We start from the raw sequence: 17,358 nt of genomic DNA, 5'->3' as shown, positions 1-17,358 counted from the left end.
AGATGCGTCACACTGCAGACCGCTCTTCTTCAGGATACTTCTCCCTTGAGAAAGAATTCCTGCCCTTAGCTCCACCGGCACCCAACCCCACAGATGACACAGGCACGGTTGTTGTCCGAGGTTTATTGAAAATATTACAGCACAGCAGAAAGATTCAAACGGCTCCACGTGGTGTTTTGAAATTCATCCCAACTGTAGGCTGAGTGACCTGCAGGTTGGACAGACTGCCAAAGTCCTGGAACAATAAAAAGGGGCTTAGTGTGGCTGTACTGGTGAGATCTGTGTCCAGAGCCCCGGCACCACCATTAGGCTATGCTTCTGTCAGCCTCCACAACCTTGGGGTCAGATTGGTGGGACCCTGCAGAAAACCAAGAGGGCCTTCTCCTCCCCACCCCAGAGCAATAAACTCTGTAGGGAGTCTACGACTGCGATCTGAAGGATCCTCCACAGTCAGCCATGAAGGAGCTGTCCTGTGCACTTTAAGACGTTTGACAGCATTCCTGGACTCTATCCACTAATGTCTGCTAGTATTCCGCAGTTGTGACAACCAAAAATGTGTCCAGATATTACCAAATGTTCCCTGTGGGGTGCAAAATCTGTCCCTTTGAGAATCACTACTCCAAGGCATATACAGTGCCACTTCATTTCCAAGACCAGCCCTCAGGTAGGAGGCATTACTTATGCAATCAACATTTGTGAAGGGCCTGGGTAGAACAGTGGTAGGACAAGGTCTGGGCCTGCCTTTAAGGTGGCTCAATCTAAGTGCAAAGAACCCAAGAGTATGTGTATAGCTGATTCACTTTGTTATAAAGCAGAAACTAACACACCACTATAAAGCAATTATACTCCAATAAAGATGTTAAAAAAAAAAAAAGAACCCAAGGGCCCACCATATAACCAGAATTTAATTCCTCATTTTATCCTCAAAAACCAATTTTACAGTTGAAATTAAAAAGATGCATTCCAGAGTAGTATTTCAGGACAAAATGATCTGTAGCAGGCGTTAGCTGTACTGGTTATGTTTTTCTGAGACCAGGTGGTAGTATATGGGTGTTCACTCTATTCATTATCTTTCTGAACATCTTAGACGTTTCACGATCATAAAAAGGAAAAATAAAGTTGCTCTAAATCACCAACTGCCTCCTGGACTCTGAAGCTCATGCTTTCACCAAACTACTAAAGTACTAAGGTACGTCACAGGAGAGACCCTTATCAGGTTGTATTGAAGATAGCTGAACTACCCAAAGTAGTGCCCAGTTAGCAACTGGAAATGAGACCACAGCTCATTTGCGTGATTAGCATACAGATATAGAAGTAAGCAGGCAGACTGAAAAGAGAACTAAGGATGGAACCAAGGGGGTAAATGTGAGAAGCCAGCCACAAAATCGAGAAGAGAACAGAAGGAACTGAGAGAAGGGGTGTTCTGGAAGTCCTGGAAGAACAGCCACTGGATTTGGGAGTTATCCTCGTGTGGAGAGCAAACTGAACCTTCAATAACTAGCTAAACCCACTTTGGAGGCAGTCTAGGTTAGTGGTTAGAAGGGTGGATGGATTCCCATCCCTGCCACCTACTAACCTTGAAGTTACCATTTCATCATCTATAAAATGTAAATAACAGGATTTGCCTCATGGGACATACTGAGGAAAAGGGAAACGCCATATAGAAACATTGAGATTACCTGATGTATTTTAAAGACTCAGTTAAGTGTTACCTAGAAGTATTACCCATAGTAGAAAGCTACTGATGGATGGTGACCAGGGAAGCCCTACTTTAGGAATTGAGCAAACACTTACCAAGAGCTTCAGCATTTCCTTAGTGTCAGGATCTACTTCAATGATTTCCTGATCCAGGGCTGAGACCTATAAGGAACAAGACAGGCCCCAAATAGCAATGAGTTATCTCTCACCTTCCCTGCCTTTTCTCTTAAGATTCTTAAATGAGGAACAAAAAAAGGGGGTGGGGGACGGGGATGGGTGGCATAGAGAGGATACAGTAGGATCCCACGAATCCAGTATTTAGAAAACCTTAAGATTGGGTTTATACTGCAGAAATACTATGCTAGGGCAAATAATCAAACCAGAAGACATAAGTCACCAAACAAACATCATTAAAAGGCTCTCATGTATAAAACAGAATGGACTTACGTGATCCCAACAGGGCAGAACAGAACCTAACATACAGGCAAGTAAATTATAGGCACCTACAGCTGGTCAAAGGGCATATGAAGACTCAGCCGAGGTCCCTTTGAAAACCAAGTACCTGAAACGGTTCTCAGGAACCTGCTTTATCTTTCAGGATGAACAAGAGATCCAGAATAAGACCCAGAAAGTTTACCTCAGGCACGTAATTATCTCTCCTCTCTCTCTCCTCCTCCTGCAGCTTGATGGAGATACCTCTCACTGGGCCTCTCTGAATCCGCTTCATAAGATGTGTGACATAGCTACAAAGAACAAATGCCCAAGAACACACATTGGCTCCCACTGGTACCCAGAACGTCTGGATGTGTATTTTAGTTCTCTTCCCGCAGTGAGAAGGGAGAGGATTCACCTTGGGGGCCCTGACTCTGAACCTCCTACATACACAAAACCTCCACACGCAGCTCCACTTACCTAGGCATGCCTGTCCCTTTGGTGTCGCACATCCTCTCTATTCAAATTCGCTTTCAAAGCTATCAAGTACTCCCAACAAACCTTCACGACTCCTCCTCCCAACCTTCATTTTCTTTACTTCGAATTCCAATTTACATAAGTTAGCATTAAATCACGTACGCCCTTACTTAACGTTAGTCTTCCAGAGGTCGACTGTGGCTAACCTCGTCCAAGCGCCACCGCCAGTCAAACCGCCAAATACAACGCGAACATAAGACAACCCCACCAAGAAACCCGGCAAAGGTACACCTCCAGCGCTCTTCTCGGAGCAGCGGGAGACTAGTGCTACAGCCAGCTCCCACGACCCACCCGCGGGGCCACGACTCTCCGTCTCCCAGCAGGCCCTGGAGGCCGAGCGCCGGCTGAACTCACCCTGCGATCTTGTTGCGGAGCTTCTTGCTGGGAATGATGGCGATCTCCTCGCACACGCGCTTGTTGGTGTGAAAGTCGTTACCCAGGCGCGTGTAATACTTCTCAATGATGACCCGGGCCGCCTTCTTCACGGTTTTGGTGCGAACGCGGCCCTGCAAGTGGAGAACACAGGGTCACTTGCGACTCAGGAACCCCCTCCGGGGAACAGCACGGCGTCACGCCCTGACCGGAGCGGGGTTCGTGGGTTGGGTCTGAGCCCAGGATGGGGAGAAGGCCGGCCGGGCGGTGCTGGAGCGCGGGGTCAACGCGGAAGCCAGCGGCCCACGGAGGCTTCGGCCTCACAGGGTACTGCGCCCCTCCTCGCGGGCTGGGGGCCGCGCAAAGCGGCGGATGGAGGACGATTGTGGGGGGGTACCAGCTTGGAAACAAAAACACCTACCATGTCGGCGGGTCCTTGGTAAAAGAGGAAACAGGAAGCACGAGAGGCCTATAAAGCGCAGGCCAGAAAGCCGCTTCCGCCTAGTCTGAAATGCGCTGAGCCGACTGTAAGCGCAGCACAGCGACCCCTAGAGGGGCGGGGCGGAATGGAACGGAAGTATGGCCAATCGCCATCCAGTGGGCGTAGCGAGTGGCTGACCCGCCCCGCCCCGCCCCGCCCCAACTAGGGTGGTCTTACGCAGGTTTCTCTAGACCCTTCTTCAGTGGTTAGGTCGCCCATTAAGTGCCCTAGACTTAAGAGCGGCGGCGCATCTCTCCCACACATGATGCGGAGAGGGATGAAGGCTTAAGAGCCATCAGGAAGGCGGGAGCGCGGAAAAGTGAGGAAGTAGGGGATGGCGCCGTGCACAGGATCCCCACCCAATCCATGGGTCACAGACTCGTGTCTAGCCTGGTGGAGACACAGGTACAACTGGGAAAGAATTATCTCACTTCTTCCGAGTCTTTGCTCAAACGTCACCTTATCAGAGGAACTTTCCCTCCAATTTATACAAAGTAACACTGCTATCCTTTTATCATTTTTTTAGCATTGCTATCCTTTTAAAGTTGCTCTAGTATTTCTTAGCACGTCACAGTGACTTGTCTCAATTTTCTCAGCTAGGGATGAGTTCCATGGCAGTATTTGCCTTGAACACTGCCCAGCACAAAGCAAGTTCTCAAATGTTTAAGTGAAGGGCCCAGTTCACCTGTAGCGCTCCCAGCTGAGGCACTCTCTCCAACCACCACCGTCACAAGGCTGTTCCTGCTGTACCCATCCGCAAACCAGGTCCTTCTGAGGCCACCAGCACAGGCTACCCCTGGTGGCCTCATTAGCCTCGGGAGTGCCCTGCTCCTTATCTCCAACTTTGCTTAAGTGGGTTCCAAGTCCCCGCCTGACTTAAAGAAAGACTGGGCTGCCCAGTTTGGATGAGTTAAGGGGCACCAGGCTGTGCTTCATCCCCCAACTCAACTCCTGGTCACCTTGGACAGTCCAGTCAGTCTCTGAACTGACTGAGAATGGAAGGCTGAAGGACAGGAAGCCCTTGCGCCCTGAAAGTAGCACCTGGACAAAAGAGGGACCAAAGGGGAGAAGAGATGACTCTCTGAATAGGATAGGACAGGACAGGACAGACCAGGACACCAAAAGGGAGAGTCAGACTCTCCTTCAAGAGAGATGCAGTTTACTTTACCTGCACACTTCAAACTATGCTGCTGCCAGTCAGGCCTCAAGGGAAAGATGAGGCCTCTCACTCTTGGCTGAAGGGACTCCCCACCCCCTAAGATAGTGACTTCTTGCACCTCTCACGGAACGGATGCTTCAGTGTGCAGGGCTCCCTCCACCGCAGACTAAAACGGAATCTTCCAAAGATCACTCCAGCAGCTGGGCCCAGGAACAACCTACCTGAAACAATCAGCAGCAGACCCTTTCAAAAATCCTGGCATCCCGCCTGTGAGAAAGAGTCCAGATGACAGTCCTGAAGAACAGCAAAAACTTACTCCCACTCAGTAAAGAACTGGGTCAGCACAGCTGACTCCAAGAGATAGGAAGCCTCCCAAGAAGAAGAATCAGCTCTGAGGCTTACAGGAGAAGCTGAGAACAAGTGGCTCGTGCCGACCTCTGGGGAGCTATGCGCCTCCAGTTCCTCCAAGCTGAGTCTAGGATTATGAAAAGAGGAGCCCCAAGAAGTTTATTTGTGAGGGCTTTTTACATACCTAGACTAGAAGTACCCACTTACTAGAGAGGCACCTCCGAGGTGCATTTGACCACGGAAGTGACCAAGAAGGACTTACAGGGGCAAGTCCCCACATGGCCCCACTATCAACCTGGGCTGGAATCTCATCACAGAAGATCCAAGGAAATGTGGGTTTTTACTCTGGAATCTTGGTGTCCCACTGCCCCCTTTTTCCCACAGCTCAGACACAGAGACAAAACCAGAACTCTGCTGCAACGTGTTTATTATGTGCCAAAAAAACTACACCACAGCTTACTCCACACATCTGTAGGAGAGTGCAGTCTTGCCTGCATATACTACAATGAGGTAGAGACTTCACACACAGCTTCACAAAACCCACAGAGTAGCTGGGATATGCAACAATGCAACGTCAGCTCAGCAGGAGGGAGGAGGGGGGGTTATGACACTGGTTCTTTGGCACACAGCTTCCCAAAGAGGGGCAAGTCGTTTTTTTTTTTTTAAAAAAAAAAAAAAAAAGAAAAGAAAAGAAAAAGTCAAGTTTTCAAATTCCAGTAGCATTTCAGTCAACTGCAACTGTTGCTTCATACATTTCTCAAATGAAAGAAATAAGGGAAGGGTACTTGTCCCCTCTGAGAGAAAGGGCTCCTGTGAGCCTTCATCTGCCCCCACCAAAAAGCAGCCCTTTTTAGCTCAGTTACAAAAGAAAAAAGTCCTGTGACTTTGTGATTAAAAACTTCTATCAACCCTCCCCCCCCAAGTAAGTGCAACTTAAGAAGGTGCAATAAACCATTTAAAACTATATACAGCAGCCACTCAAACACCGTTTATCCGGTCCAGTTTCAAATCCAAAAAAATTTTTTTTTCTTGGTTGCAAATGCCTTGATTTGCAACTGTGAGAAACAGTGACCAGCAGTCCCCAGACACAAATTTGCTATAATGTTAAAAGCTGCCAGGAAAGAAAAAAAAATCTCTTGTTCCAAACGACTTAAAAACTGTTTTAAGGAGTGTAAAAAGGAACCGGTAAAAACCCTCGAGCGTAAAATATGAAATATGATTTTGGTTTAAATGAAGAGCAAAGTCTCCTTGTTGTTTACAGTAAAAAACACCAGCTGAACACTCAGTTTATGCCGTTCAGGTGGGGGTTAAATAAATGGAAAGGCACTGTATGGCAACTGCAAGAATGAAACCAATGAGACCTGCACATCATCACCATCAGTATTGCAAGGAATGTAAAAAAGCGCTTTTAATAAATAAACCTAGATGTAGGCATCGTGTCAATACCTTCCGGACACGTAGTTCTTTTTTGCTTTTTCATCGGCAAAATGAGAAACTAAAATCTGGGAAAACTACAGAGTCGCTTGGAGGGTGAGCCTAAGGGTCCTTGCCCTGGTACACCCCCTGAAAACAAAATCCGACAAAACTCATTGTGCATTAATTAGTGCAGAAACAAAGACAGATTCAGCAAGTGCAAAGGTGACTACGATTTTCCCTTGTCCTCGGGAAGCCAGCTCCCCGGTGGCCAGTGGCAGCAGGGTGGTGCAGGCTACTGCCTGACCTGCCAGCCTCAGGCGCCACAGGCCACTGGGCAAGGCCAGCTCCTCTAGCTGGAATCTCGGTTCTTCTGGTTCCGCATCAGGGGGCTGTGATGGCGCAGGCCCTCCATGCTGTGCCGCCAGTGCCAGCAGCTCCGGCAGAAGTACTTGAAGCACACCTGGGTGGAGCGGAGAAAAACAGAGAGAAGCCAGGCCTGTGTCAGCACCAGCCAGGGGGGCAGCTGCATGAGCTGCCTGCTCTGCCCAAGAGCAAGTGGGGGATTCCTGATGGCCTCTGTGGGGTTAGAAGAGATGGTCCTGGGGATCCCTCTCATCCCCAACAGAGGCCTGACCAAACCATGGCAAACCCACTGCCTGTTTCTATGGGTGCCCAGACTTAATCCAGGATGCTGGGCTCCTACTGTGTAGAGACTGTGCCAGCTTCCCTCATCTCCTCTTAGCACCACAGCTGCTCTTCCAGTCCCCTGCCCTTCCCACCTCCTATGGAGCAGCTGTAGCACACGCCTGCTAACATGGGAGAACATTTAAAGACAGTGACTCCAGACCCTAATGCCGGGCAGCACGGCTCCCTCGTCACACTAAGTGAGGAGAGGTCACTGGGCACTACCTCAGTCCCAGGCCCACACTCCCGCTGGCTGTGTAAGCCCGGGCAAGCCACTAAACTTCTGAGCCATTATCTAAAAATGGGGATCATCTGTGGAAGATACACACACACAAAAGCCTGCTAGAAGAGGCTACTCAGAGATACACTTATTCTCCGGCTTTACCCAGCAACCCAAACTTACTTCATATCCTCATTTTGCAGCCTCAGTTTAACTACTGTCTACCCAGAGACTCCAAACCTGAGTGACAGCACCACTGCAAAAATAACTAAGTATGGATGCACTGCTAGTATTCGAACACGTCCCAAACTTGTCTTGTTGCCAGCAACACTGGCACTACTTGGAAACTTGTCAGAAACAAGGCATCTCAGGCCACACTCCAAACCTACTGAATCAGAATCTGCATTTACACAAGATCCTTAGGTGATGCGTATATACGTTAGACTATGAGAAGCCCTGCCCAAGTACATCCAGATCTGTGCTCCACCACCCAGAAACACTCAACAAAAACTGCCATGCTGCTTTCTGCCTGCTTCTGACAACTGGGTACAAACCAGGTACAAATATCAAAACAGTCCAGAGGTTCAGAAGTAAAAAAAGCAAGCTTCCATGCATAGGGGAAAATCAATCCAGAAGGCCTTAGACTCAGAACAACAGTGCCTGGCTCATAGGTACTGCTGGCCACGCCCAGCAGGTTCCTATCATCCTCAAAAGTCACCATTACCAATAGTGCCACACTGAAAACCAACATCCCAGGCAAGGAGAAGGCCAAAGTATCAAGACTCAACGAGCTTTCCCAACAGTTTTGGGTCAAGTGTGTCTCTGGTCTGATCATCAGCAAACATTACTGCTGCCTCTTCTATGCTCTTAAGACAACCGCGAGGCACCTGAGGACTCCAGCATTCCACGTGACAAATGAGACATGACAATCTTTAACTGAAGGCGGGGATTTTATAAACATCTCAAGTGCCCAGGGGACTCACCTGATCTCGACAGAAAAAAGGACCAGGCTGAGAACTGCAGATATGACACAGAGAATCTTCTAAGTAGGGGTCAATCTGAACCTGCACAAAGCAAAACAGGATAATGAAGTGGCTGCTTCTCACCAGGAGGCCAAATGGGCCAGAAGAGAAGGGCATGTCATGGGCCATCCACGTGAATACAGGGGGTTTCCTGTTTTAAGGGGGGCCCAGAGAGAACTATAGGCAGAGAGCACAGAGATCCTTGATGGCAGGTGCCCAAACTGCAGAAGCTGCCAGGCTGGCTCTACAAAGTGTGCGCAACCGCACACGCTACTGCCTGGTCTTCTCGGCAAACCGGACCATGGCACTCTATCATCGAGCAACAAGTAAGCAATCAGAAAATGCAGGTCAGGCTGGAGAATAGAAGTCAGGCTGCCTTACAAAGCTGGCCAAATAACACAGCACAGGAAGGCACCCCACATGTTGAGGAGGCTCAACAGTCCCAAGCTCCCATCCCCCCGAGTCGACCAAGACCAAGCCCCTCCCAAACCCAAACCTCACCTCAAGTGTGTCCTCAGAAGCTTGGCTCATTCCCCAAAGCATATCCAGCACAGGGACAGCTTCCGTCTCAGGCCTGCCCTGGGCAGTGGCTGGCCCAAACCCCTCTCGGATGGCCCAGAGTGAGGGTACAGACCAGCCCACTCACCTTCTTGGTGAACTTGGTGGTTTTGATCTCCACAAAAGCAGCACTGACTGCTTTCAGGTAACTACGTTGGTTATTGAAAGTCACGCGACCAGACCCTAGGAAAAACAGGAAAACTTACCTTCCAGCCAAATTCTCCCAAACGCCACTTGTCAACGCTCAGGGAACCCTGTTCCTAGATCAGTGCTGTGCTGTCCAATAGAAATATAATGTGGGCTACTTATGTAATTTTAAGTTTTCTAGTAGCCGCATTTAATGAATGTAGTGGAATGAAGAAGAAAAATGTAGTGGAATTAATTTTAATTTATTTTCTTTACCCCAATATATCCAAAATATTATCATCTCAACATGTGGCATTAGGCTCACTTCAAGCACTCAAGAGTCACATTTAGCTGGTGGCACTGTATCAGACGGTGTAGCTGTAGACCATGATGGCACAGCCCCCTCAGGAATGGGGGGAGGACTTGCTGACCACAAGGGGGAGGGAAGAGACTCCTCCGTGTAAGCAGATGCACAGGCACGGTTACAAGGGTTCAGAGTGGAAAGCAAGATGCAGATAGAACACCTCTCTGAAGGCAGGCCCAGCAGTCAAGGCCCTCCTGGCCTGGAGGTACTCCAGAGCCTAGCAGGGGAGCCGGAAGCAGCCTCATCCTGCCAAGTGCCGCCTCTGCCCCTGCAGCCTCTGAAGTCCCTGTTCTCAATCTGCGGTGCGGCACTGAAAGGCACAAGATGCTCCTTCCTGACCAGATTCTGCGTGGGTGGGCAGACGAAGCATGTGGGAAGGTGGATTAGCCACGTGTTGATCAGGAAGCTGAGGCTCTGCTCCACCTCCAAACCCCACCACTAAGATTATTCTACCACGACTGGGAAACTGCCCTCCTTTCCCAGTGGGGCTGACCAAAACCCAGTGGTTAGGCCCCCCGACTCCCCTACACTAGGACAGCATAGGCCATGACCATACTCTGTTGGCTGAGTCACCCAGAGTCTTCCTTCAGCCTCACGTGGTCTCTGACCCTAGACAAGGCCGCTTTTCAAGGCCTCTTAACAAAGGAAACCAAGCAAGTTCAGGAAAGTCCTGGCCTTTTAATGAAATATTACCTGTTGTCTGTCTCAGAGTGGTTTGGCTGTGAACTCTGAGCTTCCAACCAAAGTTCCTGTTTCATTTTCACCTCCTAACAATTTTTCTCCCCTTCAAGGGAAGTGGTGGGAGAGGGATGGGTACAGAGGGGTCAGTACTGGTGGCTTATCTAGAAAAAGATGCTATACTGCTGGTATATGCTGATCTGCAGGTCTGAGTCAGGTCTCCCCCTCCACTCCCATAGGGAAGTATCACAATCTTGGTCTACATCCCAGGGGCCACCCAGCTTTCCCACACAGAAGTGGGACACTTACCAATGGGATACTTGTGCTTATCTGTGTCAATCCCAGCATACACCACACCACCAAATAGGTCGTTCAGAATGGCTGCCAGGGCCTCGGCATTGAGCATCCCGTGCAGAGCACCAACAAATACCGTCCTGCTGGGGTCAAGTCTCTGAGATGGGCTCTGAACAAAGTTGCTGTCGGCCAAGACCCAGGGGATCACTTGTACCTAAAAACCACCCAAAGGTATATCAGTCCTGGTAGGGAGCCAGAAAAAGGCTCTCGTATGGAGAGGCACATGCTCTGGAGATGCTAAGCTGAGCCCCATACAGTCCCAGGCACACAGGTACTCAGCAAGCCACCCTCACCCCAACACAACTAAACTTGAATTTTACTGAGTCCATGAGTCCAAGATGGTTTTTTAAAAAAATGGATGAGTAGTAGTCTACCCATTCTGAAGAGTAAGCAAAGTAGTCCCAAACTGTCATACCCAGGAACCTAGCACTGTTACAACCTTCAACCATGTGGTTCCAACAAAGGACCATGGACACTGATGAACAGACAGCATGGTCTAGGGTCCTTGGGACAGGAAGGATTCACAGAGAATGACAGGATAGGAGCTTGAAGGACAGAGGGTGGGGATGCTGAAGGTATCTGTATGAGATGGTTACTGGCCCCATGTACTCACTAGAGGGCTTGTGACAGGAGCAGTGGGAGTAACTGGAGAGAGGTAGTGTGAGAAGTCACACACAGGAGGACACTGAGGTTCTGCAGAGCAGAGTGACACTAGGGCAGGAACTGACCATGTCCTCTGCTTCCAAATCCTGAGCCTAGAACAAAATCTGGCATAGCAGACAGAAGGCTCCAGAATGAAGTGAGCTGACAGATGATCAGTACGTGTTTTTGGAAGATTAATCTGTGAAGATCTTTTTTTTAAAAAAAAAAAAAAAAAAAAAAAAAGGTCTCAAAGCAGGAAGAGATCTGAGGCATAAACCAGCAAGGAGGCAGAACAGTAGTTCACAGGACAGCTGATGAAGACCTGGAGAAGGCTGGTGGTACTGGGCAAAGAACAGGCCAAGATCAAGAAGATTCTTCAACAGGAGAATCTGCAGAATTCAGACTGCCTGGGCATGGTGGGAAAACAAGAATCAGGTCTGATGGGTTCTAGACCTAGATAAGCTTGAGATGAGAGAGCCTGGGAGAAGTTACCAGGGGGAGCCAATTTCATTGGGAGATGCAAAAGCCCATCTTGCTTTCTCCATTACCATGAGAAAGTATCACAATCTTGGTTCACATCCCAACAGCCACCACGCTTTCCAAGCTTTCTTAAAAGTAAGAATTTATAATTATAGGCCATGCCAAAGAAAGGCCCCACAGGAAGGTGGGGCTCAAGTAGGACATGAGACTAGAGAGGTGAGTCTGGTCTAAAGGTAAGAGCAGAGCCACACAAGTGAGTAACCTGTCTGACATGGGGAAGAAGAGAGGGGGGAATCAAATACCTACTACTCTGGTGTGGAGGGGGAAACACAAAGGAAATAGAGGGTCAGAGAGATATGAGAACCAGAGCTGCCTACAGCCCATGCATCAAAGGAAGCTATTCGAACACTGTGCGATGCGGTGACAAGGGACTAGGAGCAGGAAGGTGTCTGCAGGGCACTGAGGAGGGTGAGGGCCTGTGGTGCTGCAATGGCAGCCTCTCACTGTGAAAGCAGGGGATAGGGAAGAAGGAGCATGTTGTTAAGTCCCAGAGCATCATAAGTTGTGATAACTACATGAGCTCCACACAGCAAGAAAGAAGGCAGGGAAACTGTGGGGCACCGTGCGCAGCCAGAGGACAAAATGTGAACTAACACCAGGAAACATCGTAAAACAAAGAGCCAGCTTTGTCACATGCATCATTTATTTTAAATCCAATGTGACTATCTCAATAAAACAGGCATTTTCTCCATTACCCTACAGATTTTAGTAGACTTCACTTTCTAGAGCAGCTTCCAGTTCACAGCAAAACTGAGCTGAAAATGTGGGGTTCCTATATAACCGCCCCCCCCCCCCCGCATCCATACACGAACAGCCTCCCCCACTCTCAACACCCCTCACAGGACTGGCACACCTGCTGCAATCAGGAAACCTACCCTGACACGTCAGTATTGTCCAAAATCCATGGTTTACATTAGGGTTCACGCTTGGGGTTTGTTTTACCACTGTAACTCTATGGGTTTTTGGCAAATGTATAATGGCATGTATCTACCATTACAGTATCACAGAGAGTATCTTCACCATCCTCAAAATCCTCTGTGCTTCGCCTGTTCATCCCCTCTACCCTCATAACCCCTGGCAACTGCTAAGCTTTTTACTAAAAGAGGCATTTCAATTTTCCATTTTATAGATGAGGAAATGAAGTTTCATGATATTAAATATCTCATCCAATATCACAAAAGTAATGTACTCTGGAACCAAATTTTAAAAAATAACACTGATTCCTGAGTTCAAAAGTTCCTTTGACAAGTGGTTCTCAAACACCACCCACTAGCACCACTGGGGAACTTGGTTAAAGTGGAGATTCTTTTTTTTTTTTTTTTTTTTTTTGCGGTATGCGGGCCTCTCACTGTTGTGGCCTCTCTCGTTGTGGAGCACAGGCTCCGGACGCACAGGCTCCGGACACACAGGCTCAGCAGCCATGGCTCACGGGCCCAGCCACTCCGCGGCATGTGGGATCTTCCCGGACCGGGGCACGAACCCCAATGCGTCCCCCTGCATCGGCAGGCGGATTCTCAACCACTGCGCCACCAGGGAAGTCCTAAAGTGGAGATTCTTAAAACTCCACCCAAACTGACTTAGTAATAAGCCTGAGATAGGGTCCAAGAATATGCAGTGAGGCTCCCAGGCAGGATGGCTCTATGCTAGAGACTCACGATGCTGAGGTTGATACCAGAGACGGCCTAAGGAGAGAGAACCAGATGGAGGAAACTAGATAGTAATAAAGCCCTGAATGGCAGTGAAGAAGTCATCCATGGATAGATGTGGGCTAAAGAGGGGTCTACCCACCACAGATTAGGAGGTGAGAAGGCACATCCTGAGAGCAGGACTAGGGAGAAACAACTGTAGATTTTCAGTTACGTCCAAGCAGAGAAAGCTGCTAATTTCAATTTCATTTCTAAGACAAGGGGTTTGGGACAGAAGCACTGGCTAGAATAGAAGGAGATCTGGGAGACAGTTTGATTTCCATGGGCAGAAGCACATACATACCATTATGGCCCAAAGGTGCGGGGTGGGGGGTTAATGCAGCTGAGAGTGTTCTGTTGTATTCAACGTGGGGCAAGAAGAGCAGCCCTCTTGCCTCAGTAGGGATACTTGTCTGCAGCCTGTGTATCCACCCACCCCATGAAATCCACTGCCTCATATGCCAATCACCCGATCCAGAAAGGACGCTGTGCCAACTCACCTCCTTGCAGCGCATCCTCCGGCTGGACATCTTGAAGTAATATTCACTCAGGCCATCTGGGCTCAGCGGGTCATGAGAGCAAGCCTGAAGCAAGGCCCGGACAGACTTCTCTAGTTCGAAGACCAGATATACATACCCTATATCCAATGGAAGGAGAAACTGCATTAACATCCCTCAGGTGGCTACTCCTCAGCCTTGGTTTTGCGGCAGGGAGTTTCTTCTGAGAAAGATGCCTTATGGGTGAGACACGTTTTTGTCCTACTCCTGAAAGTCTTGTTGAATGGAAGCATTTGCTATGCTGGACAACCAGGCCAACGGAGGGAGAAGCACACCATCTCCCACCCTAGTAAGGGAAGGGACTGGCAACGTAGGACAGAGGATCCCATCGTTACCACATAGATCTTTATCCCACAACACAAAGCATGTTCAGGTCAGCAAGCCTGGCTTTCCTGGGGGCAGGAGCGATGACAGGTCTGGGGCCAGGGGATGGAGGTATTCCTTTAAAAGCCTAGTTAGACCACTGGTTCAGTTCATCGGAACACTTTCAGTGAAGATGGGGCAGAGTGAAAATAGCACTTGCTCCTTTCTACAGGGAAGGGATCTCATTTCAGACCAGTGAGAAATCAGATGCTTGGTCCTCATTCCTGCTAACTCCAAAGGGAGCTCAGAATTAGGTCAGGCAACAACGTAACTGGGAAGGAAAGGCAAGTAAAGGAAAGCTTTTCAAACGCCTCATTTTGAGAGGTCAGGAACGGCTGGGGTTCAGGTTTGGAGGGAAGTGCACAAGGCCGTTTCACAGGGAGCTCCAACTGCAGTGTGAGTTTGGACAGATGGAACATTGGCTCAGAAGAAACAGAAGGATGTGTGAGGTTGAGAAGGAGTGCCGAGAGCTGAAAGTTCTGTGCTGTGGAGTGCCCAAACCTCGTTATCATCATGCAGCTGTGACACCCCAGCGTCCCTCAGTGCAATTACATACTAGGGAGGGAAAAAAAGCTCCTACCATGTCTTTATTACCTTTAGGCATATTACCTTTGGGAGGACACCGGGGGTGCTTGCCATCCTTACCAGGCCACTCCACACTCAAAGAGCCAAAAACACGGAAGGTGTTAACCAATCCAGCTGCAAAGAGATGAAAAGAATGACAGAAACTGAGACACCATCCTCCCGAGGAAGGCACAGGGCCACTGGTATTCTCTTGGGCTCATCCTCCTTGACAGACAACTGAGAATTGACCTTTGGTCTCAGGTGACAACTGTATGCAACAGACACAGAAGCACTGTAGGAGTCTATGAAGTGCACCTTTCCCATTCACAGTTGCTCCTGTAATACCCTGTGCCCAGGCAGAGGTTCAGTTCTTGGCCTCAAGTCCAAGTTTCTTGTTCCTGAAAGACATGCCCCACCTTCAACACTTGAAGCAGAAGGTCTCAGAGCTCACCTTCCGTAATATCCCAAGGGACACCTCCTAGGAACACCTTGCAAGAGTAGATGGGGTTCTTGTAGTTCCGGGGAGGAAGCTGGCCACTCCAGGTACAGGTGGCTTCATTCACAGCTTTGGCAGAAGACAAAGAGAAACAGGAGTCAAAGAATTAACAAAGTCACTGCCCTTCTCTGTGGTGAACTTTTATCCAGGAAGGAGGAGAGAGGCCACAGTCCTAGTCTGGCTGCCTGGGAGAACATCCATGACTACTCTGAAAAGCAAGAAAACTTACACCTCACCAAACCAGTCAGCCCAGTATGATAACCCTAATTCACTAGTTCTGCCTCCACTAAAACTGAGAGGAATAGCAAACCAGATGTGTAGGGTAAAAATGATCACAACTCAAGCTATTTTCATACATATAACATATAACCAGAAAGCAGTTTTATCTAGTCATTGCTTACAATACTAATTAATTTAAATTTGTAATTATAGGCACACCTCAGAGATACTGCAGGGTTTTGTTCCAAATCACCACAATAAAATGAATATTGCAATAAAGCTAGTCACACAAATCTTCTGGTTTTCCAGTGCATATAAAACTTACATTTACACTATACTGTAGTCTATTAAGTGTGCAATAGCATTACGTCTAAAAAAACAATGTACCTACCTTAATTTAAAAATACTTTATGGCTAAAAAACGCTAACCATCATCTGACAACACGGGGTTGCCACAAACCTCCAATGTGTATATAAAAAAACCAAAATGCAGTATCGATAGATTGGGAGTTTGGGATTGACATGTACACATTGCTATATTTAAAACAGATAACCAACAAGGACCTACTGTATAGCACAGGGGACTCTGCTCAATATTCTGTAATAACCTAAATGGGAAAAGAATTTGAAAAAGAATAGATACATGTGCATGTATAATGGAATCACTTTGCTGTACACCTGAAACTTAATACAACATTGTAAATCAACCACGCTCCAAAATAAAATAAAAATTTTTTTTAAAATGCAGTATTTGTGAAGTGCAATAAAGTGAAGCTCAATAAAACAAGGTATGCCTGTACTTGAAAGTAAACAGGACAATTTTTCATACAACATCCTAAATGCTTACTGGTCCAAATGGACCTTCTCCCCAAATGTTCAAATAAGGAACGTTATACTGTTTCCCTGAACTCATCACTCCCAGAAGTTAGGACACTGCCAATAAAAACCAGCACCAGCAACCCAAGGTAAGAATGTCACAACTGTTCCATGTCAGAGTAATTCCCCGTCATTTCCAAAGCTATCGTTATGGTACCTAAAGAGACACCACCGGGCCTTCTATCGTATCAGTCTTTAATCCTGTCCCCACTCAGTCCGTGCCCTTCCAGATCAGAGACTGACCTTAGTGGGAACTGGCTAGTCCTCGCCTATTTTACTCTCCTCCTCCAGCACTGCAGCAGACAGCTAATGAAATGAACCACCATTTTCATTCAGGACAATAACATGGAAGGTCATTCTCTAAAAGGCACAGGCCCAAAGTGTTGCTACAGCAAGAAATTAGACACCATCAGCAATATTTTGCAAACAAAAACAGAAGTCGATATAATGGCCTCATCCAAAAGCACAGTAAAGTCATTTCACAGGAAAACAATGGCAACAGAGAAAGTACAAACACAGATTGCCGAAACCATTAAAATAGGGCAGGAGCACTGCTAGGGAGAATGAGATCAGGTCTAGCTAGCTCTGTGAGTAGAAAGACAGACGTATTGAAACCTATGGAAACAAAGGGAATGGAGAAACTGAACATTCATTTAATCAATTCCAGAACCTTACAATAGTGGTCAGTGAGCATCTCCCTGAAGCACTAGTAAACAATGACATATACAGCTCATTTGCTTCCAAGTACTGGTATAAGATGAACAGATTTAATAATGGATTTAAGGTAACTTAAACGACAGAATCTAAGGGTCCCTGAGAGACCAGTACACCTGGGGACATCCCTTACCTTGGAGGTTGACAAATGGACCACCCCCTCCCCCCCCCCCCAGTGCATCCCTGTGTATACCAATCAGAAAGCCCTGGGGAAGAAAGCTCCAGCGTGGGTTGTGCGTGACATGTCTTTGAA

General features: G+C 48.0%; 2 protein-coding genes across 6 annotated transcripts in view; both read right to left on the bottom strand.

The window, feature by feature from the left end:
- Window positions 1–107: 107 nt before the first annotated feature.
- RPS17 (ribosomal protein S17) lies at window positions 108–3,633 on the bottom strand. The gene is given in 7 exon segments (XM_022554556.3): window positions 108–235; window positions 1,795–1,860; window positions 2,336–2,441; window positions 3,022–3,173; window positions 3,461–3,497; window positions 3,499–3,569; window positions 3,571–3,633. Coding segments are annotated over 7 exon segments (576 nt in total). The 3' UTR covers window positions 108–154.
- A 1,804-nt stretch (window positions 3,634–5,437) lies between these two features.
- CPEB1 (cytoplasmic polyadenylation element binding protein 1) overlaps window positions 5,438–17,358 on the bottom strand; it is a 100,948-nt gene continuing 89,027 nt past the window's right edge. For all 5 annotated transcript variants that reach the window (XM_089906729.1, XM_022554523.3, XM_089906730.1 and 2 more), the window contains exons 6-12: window positions 15,252–15,365; window positions 14,846–14,935; window positions 13,817–13,953; window positions 10,405–10,603; window positions 9,016–9,110; window positions 8,331–8,411; window positions 5,438–6,903 (exon numbers count right to left, since the gene is read on the bottom strand). In XM_089906729.1, the coding sequence (XP_089762855.1) occupies window positions 6,793–6,903; window positions 8,331–8,411; window positions 9,016–9,110; window positions 10,405–10,603; window positions 13,817–13,953; window positions 14,846–14,935; window positions 15,252–15,365 (827 nt within the window). In that variant the 3' untranslated portion in view covers window positions 5,438–6,792. The remainder of the gene's footprint in view (window positions 6,904–8,330; window positions 8,412–9,015; window positions 9,111–10,404; window positions 10,604–13,816; window positions 13,954–14,845; window positions 14,936–15,251; window positions 15,366–17,358) is intronic.

This window comes from Delphinapterus leucas, chromosome 2 (assembly GCF_059928025.1).
Source record: "Delphinapterus leucas isolate spDelLeu-1000000601 "Yukka" chromosome 2, BTC_Dleu_Yukka2, whole genome shotgun sequence".
Lineage (NCBI taxonomy): Eukaryota > Metazoa > Chordata > Mammalia > Artiodactyla > Monodontidae > Delphinapterus > Delphinapterus leucas.
The sequence above is the reverse complement of the archived record's forward strand: the minus strand, read 5'-3'. Positions and strand labels throughout refer to the sequence as shown.